General features: G+C 40.3%; 1 protein-coding gene across 1 annotated transcript in view; it reads right to left on the bottom strand.

The window, feature by feature from the left end:
* The window catches only part of LOC108801859 (vomeronasal type-2 receptor 26-like), a 32,676-nt gene continuing 26,676 nt past the window's right edge, over positions 1 to 6,000 (bottom strand). The window contains exons 3-4 of the mRNA XM_018573770.1: positions 5,120 to 5,243; positions 1 to 911 (exon numbers count right to left, since the gene is read on the bottom strand). Of these exons, the coding sequence (XP_018429272.1) occupies positions 1 to 911; positions 5,120 to 5,243 (1,035 nt within the window). The remainder of the gene's footprint in view (positions 912 to 5,119; positions 5,244 to 6,000) is intronic.

Here is a 6,000-nt window from a genome sequence, read left to right as displayed (position 1 = left end):
TTACTTGTATATATTCTTCCTATCAAGCAAACATGATTGTGTATTTAGTTTTGGTTTAAATAGGATAATGAAACATTTTGGCAAAAATATACAGCTTAGAAGTCCAGCGCTTGAGGCTAATATGGCGACTACCTCCACAGCTACCATATATTTCCCTTTGGTGCTCAGATAGGCCGGGATCATGGCAATCCAGGCACTGCAGAACACCAGCATGCTGAAGGTGATGTACTTGGCTTCATTAAAACTGTCCGGTAATGTCCTCACCATGAAAGCCAGAAGAAAACTCACAGCTGCCAGAAACCCCATATAACCCAACACAGAGTAGAACCCGATAACTGACCCTTCATTACACTGAATGACGATCTTGTCTTGATAAGAGTGAGTGTCTATTTCTTTGAAGGGGTGAGAAGTGGACAACCAAATAAGACATATTATCACTTGAACAGATGAGCACAATGATACTATAGAGTTGGACAGTTTGCTTCCAATCCATTTCCTCCAGTAGCTGCCAGGTTTGGTGGCTTTGAAAGCAATGTAAACCATGATTGTTTTAGCCAGAAGAGAGGAGACGGCTATGGAGAAGATGACTCCAAATGTCATGACACGGAGTATACAGGTTATATCCAGTGGCTGACCAAGGAACAAGAACACACAGGTGAAGCTCAAGAAGATGGAGACAAGGAGAACAAAACTCAGGTTTCTGTTATTGGCTTTGACAATGGGGGTGTTCAGATAGGAAATAAAAATCCCCATTATGAAGAGAGTCACAATACAGAGTAAAGAAGAAGCTGTGATGAATACTTTAGAAATGCCATCAGTGTAGGAGAGAAATTCCAGCAGTTTCGGAATACATCGATCCTTTTTCTCATTGGGCCATTCATCATCCCTGCACTTCATACAGCTCTCCCTGTCTGCCAAGAGCAATAGATATAACACACATTGATTTTTATTGTATTGTTTATATATCTAGATCATTTTGCTGTGCTAAATAGAAAATGCCTCCAAACTGCTCAATGTGTCAGGTTATAAGTACACTTCTACAGGCACCACACTGCCACAGTGCTTATGGTACAGCCTACAATGGGTAGAATTCATACCCGTGTATACATACAGATGGCTATGTATCCAGTAATATTATTGAAAAAGCTAGTTACATAGTTACATAGTTACATAGTCACATAATATTTGAGGTTGAATAAAGACATTAGTCCATCAAGTCCAACCTATAAGCTGGCTTTGCACATCAAGATTCAGCAAGTTCCCAGGTATGCAAAGACTACTGGAGTTACTTAAATCCAGGTAAGGGGTTTTTAGATACTTTTTTATGGATAATTTATTTTTTCTAATTTCATATATTTTTTTCCTCTGCTCTATTTGTAATTATGAAGCAACCTCATACTCATTTACCCATTTTTGGCATTATCCTCCTCAAAGATGACCATAGTGCTGATATTAGCATAGCAGGGGGCTAGAAATGTGTGGTGCCTGCTATATGAAACTGAACTTGTTCTTTTAGGATGCAGCCTTGTGCTTTTTTTGCCCTCCCAAACTTTATAGGTTGCCATAGGGGTGGTATAAGCATAGCAAGGAGCTAGGACAAGACATGGGTCTGTAGAAAAGTTTGGTGTCTGTTATAGGAAGCTATTAAGATAAGACCTAATCCTTTTTTTGGGGGGCCTCTCAATCTTCTAAGGCTGGCTGCCATATGTGTGGCTTCAGAATAGACTTGTGCGCCGTCAAAAAATTTGTTCTGTTTCGTTTCGTTCCGTTTCGTAATATCCATTATTTCGTAATTCGTATCCGAAACTCAATTCGGATTCGTACGAAATACGGATTTACGTTAGTTTCGGCACATTTTCGTAACTTTACGAACATTCGTTATGATGAAGTTAAAAAGCAAAAATACCTTTGTTAATATATTGGAGTCGATGTGGTAGCTGTTTTTTTATCCGAAATACGAATTCCGTTAACAGATTCCATATACGAATTTCGTATTTCCTGCCTGTATTTGTAATGCAACTCTAGTCTCAGCAGCAGAAGAGAACCTCTGATTGGTCAACCAAAACGAAATACAAATTCCGTTAACGGATTCCGTATCCGAATTTCGTATTTCGGACTTAAAAAAAAACTAACATCAACTCCAATATAAATGTACTTTGCTTTTTACCTTACCAATATAACGAATGTTCGTAACGGAATGAAAATACGTCAACGGAATTTCGTATTTCCTGCCTGTGTATTGTAATGCAACCCTCAGCAGCAGCGGATCCGTATTTCGGATTAAAAAAAAAATCTTGTCATGTTGTTCAACCTCATTTACAGGGGTAATATTAGTTCCTGTTTCAAAGAAATTCGGATCCGAAATTCGTTAACGGAATTTCGTATTTCGGATATAAATTCGGAAACTGCAAATCGGATTTCGTATGCTTCCGAATCTACGAATTTCAGGAAAATTCGTACGAATTTTGATTCGTAACGAAACAAATCGCACATGTCTACTTCAGAATAGCACTGGGAATTGGACAAGGCATGGGTGTGGAGAAATGTTTGTTAACTGTTGTGATGTGCTGAACTTGTTCTTTTTAGGGTGAGACCTAGTCCTGTTTATGGCCTCTCAATCTTCAAAGACTGCGATAGTGGTGTTATCAACATGGCAAGGAGCCTGCATAGCCACATCACTTCTTATGTGAAAAACCCAGACGGAATGACTCATCACAATCTGCATTTTCTGAATTTGATATAATGTAAAATAAGACAGGCCATCAGCTGATCCAAACCTGCAAATCAGATAATGAGTGCTAATGTTTTTTTATACATGTGTATACATTTACCTCTGGGATGAGTTCTTAGCCAGTATGTGGGATATGAAAGCAGAATTGGGCATCATTCTTTTTAAGGATTTTATAATGCTTTTTACCATGAACGGCAAAACAGGGAGAGGGTTAGGGCTGCAGACATCTAGGTAACACAGAACTCCACACTCACCGAAGGCCTTTAAACTGAAAATGTGGGGATACTGTGTTAGAGATCCATAGCTGGTTGGCAGACATGTTTGAGATCTCCCCTGGGTGAGACATCAGACTCCCTGCGAGTTCTAAGCCCAGTATGGCTTCTCCGGTTCCTCCAGAAGACAAAGTTCCTCCCTGGCTCTCCATCCCAGGAATAAATCCTGACCTCAACTGGGTCCATACCTGACCATGTGTAAGTTTCCGGACTGGTGAGACAGCACCCTGATAACGCCCTTCCCCCAGGTAGGACTCTGGGGGAGAAAAAGATTCTCACATGGTCAGATATTTATGTCCTCTCCCATCATGCACCTCTCCCATCATGTACCTCTACCAGCATGCACCACTGACCATGAAACTCCAAGTGATTGGCTTCAAAGATATAGATACCTATAACATTCCACGATGGGTTGCTCTGCTCCGTGGCAAAGTTACACCTAGCAGCAGGCAATTGCAATCAATAACAGAATCTTAAAGTCAAATGAGCACAGACTATATAATCAGCTAGAGTGGATCCAGTGTGGGCAGGGTGGCTACACATGGTAAATTGATTAATGAAAGATTGTAAGTGGAACTCCAGAAGTTAAACTGCCTGTAAGTTGTGAAAAAAAGCATTTACTGCTATACTTGTCATCAACCAAAAGCTCCCCACCAGTACTTTAACTTCCCCGCTAAATGTCACCAGTCTTCATAGGTAATTTATGGCCATCATTCAACCAAAATTCTTGTGATACTGGGCTGTCATGGAATCCCTCCTGGGGGATGTTATAGGGCAGCCTGGGCTCGTAATAATCCTGAACTGAGTGATGTGAGGGATTCTCGCTTTAAGGTGAAAGGACCACAAGTGCCACTGAAGAAAGAGGAGGAGGTGACACCATCAGATCTACCTGAAGTCTACAGTGACAAAGTATTAAACTAAATTTTAGTTATTCATTTCTTCACTCACAGTGGGTGTACATTCCAGTGCCTTGTATAGCTGTTAGCTTGCTTGTTGGCACAGTGTATATATATATTAGCACAGACCAGGTCTGTTTTTCTTTAGCCCAGGTAATACGCTTCTGACGTTGTTTGTTGTTCAGGAGCGGCTTGACAAGAGGAATACGACATTTGAAGCCTATGTCCAGGATCCGTCTGTGTGTGGTGGCTCTTGATGCGCTGACTCCAGGCTCAGTCCACTCCTTGTGAAAGTTCCTAACACTTTTGAATGGCCTTTTCCTGACAATCCTCTCCAGGCTGCGGTCATCCCTACTACTTGTGCACCTTTTTCTTGCACACTTTTCCCTGCCACATAACTTTCTATTAATGTGCTTTGATACAGCACTCTGGGAACATCCAACTTCTTTTGCAATTACCTTTTTGAGGCTTTCCCTCCTTATGGAGGGTGTCAATGATGGTTTTCTGCACAACTGTCAGGTCAGCAGTCTTTCCCATGATTGTGATTCCTACTGAACCAGACTGAGAGACCATTTAAAGGCTCAGGAACCCTTTGCAGGTCTTATGGCTTCATTAGCTGATTAGAGTGGGACACTTTGAGCCTAGAATATTGCACCTTTTCACAATATTCTCATTTTCTGAGATTGTGGATTTGGGGTTTTCATGAGCTGTAAGCCATAATCATCACAATGATGACAAATCACGGCTTGAACTATCTTGCTTTGCATGTAATGAGTCTATCTCATATATTAGATTCACCTTTTAAGTTGCATTAGTGAAATAAATGAACTTTTGCACGATATTCTAATGATTCGAGTTTCACCTGTATATATATTTTTATACATTTAAATGGTGTGTCACAAGTAATGAATGGACTTTACTAAAGTTTTAGATCTCAGTGCTAGGATCTTAACCTCATAGGAGCCCATTGAACTGTCTGTAGCTAGTCAAAACTGTATCTCTGTAAGCAAGAGGTTTTATTTTCATAGTCCAACAAAAATCTGCTATGTACAAATATCCATATTACACCTTTTCACATGTGATTTCCTACTAAACAAGAATATGCTTTAGAGGAAAATTTTGAAGTGCTGTTATTTAAGTTGCAGCTTTCTCTCATCTCTGAATATTATTTTTTTTTTAAATGACTGAATGCAACCGTAGTAAGGTAGAGTGAGGTATACCAGTCTGATTGGATATCTCCCCTTCTGAACATGGGACACAGTCATAGCAGCAAGGGTGGATTGAAGATCCTGGCTTTATTCTGTTTCCAGGCAAACAAACCTCTGAGCACCGAGATTCCAGCTGCTGAAAAGACGTCAAATAAAAAGGAATTGGCACTATCAATAAATAATTTTACTTATGTAAAATAACATTGGAAATACAGTAAGAGTGTGTGGCCAACTGTTACTGTATATCCTCTACCATTGCTATAGAGCACAATGTGAGTGTAAGGTATTCACAAAAAAGTCTTACAGGGTTATTCACTAAAGGATGAAGAGTTTGGAGAAGGCGGGAGAAGTGAACAATCTAGGACAAAATGACTGATTTGGAGAAATTCTCCAATTCAGCTCACTTTCTGGTTCAGCTATGTTGTCCGAGATTGTTCACTTCTCCTGCCGTCTCCAAACTCTTCACCCTTTTGTGAATAACCCTGTAAAAAATTGTAATATTGTCACATAGATGACTCATAGATAAATGTTCATAGTATAGGGAGGGATTTCACAGACTCTCACACATCAGCCACCGCATTAGGAACAGTCACGCCAGCTCTAGCTATCAGGTGGCACAGCTGATAGCTAAAGGATTTTAACCCAGAGTGCCCAAGAACTTGCTCTTCAATAGTACAAACTGCTTGACCAATAAAGCAAGGACCCAAATGGTGGATGTGAAATGGACTGTTCAAATACAGTTTCTGACCTGGCTTTCTCAACTGAAGGAGGAAGGCAGGAAATATTGCAGCATCTGGATGGAAACATGTAAAACTGATGGCAAAAAGACCAAACGGTCCACCGAGTCTGGCCTTTTATATCTTTGTCTGAGGATAGACCTATGTTTACCCCAA

The sequence above is a fragment of the Nanorana parkeri genome, unplaced genomic scaffold (assembly GCF_000935625.1).
Source record: "Nanorana parkeri isolate BGI_ZX_2015 unplaced genomic scaffold, ASM93562v1 scaffold2535, whole genome shotgun sequence".
In the NCBI taxonomy this organism is placed as follows: Eukaryota; Metazoa; Chordata; class Amphibia; order Anura; family Dicroglossidae; genus Nanorana; species Nanorana parkeri.
Note: the sequence above shows the minus strand (reverse complement) of the source record. Positions and strands in the feature narration are given on the sequence as shown.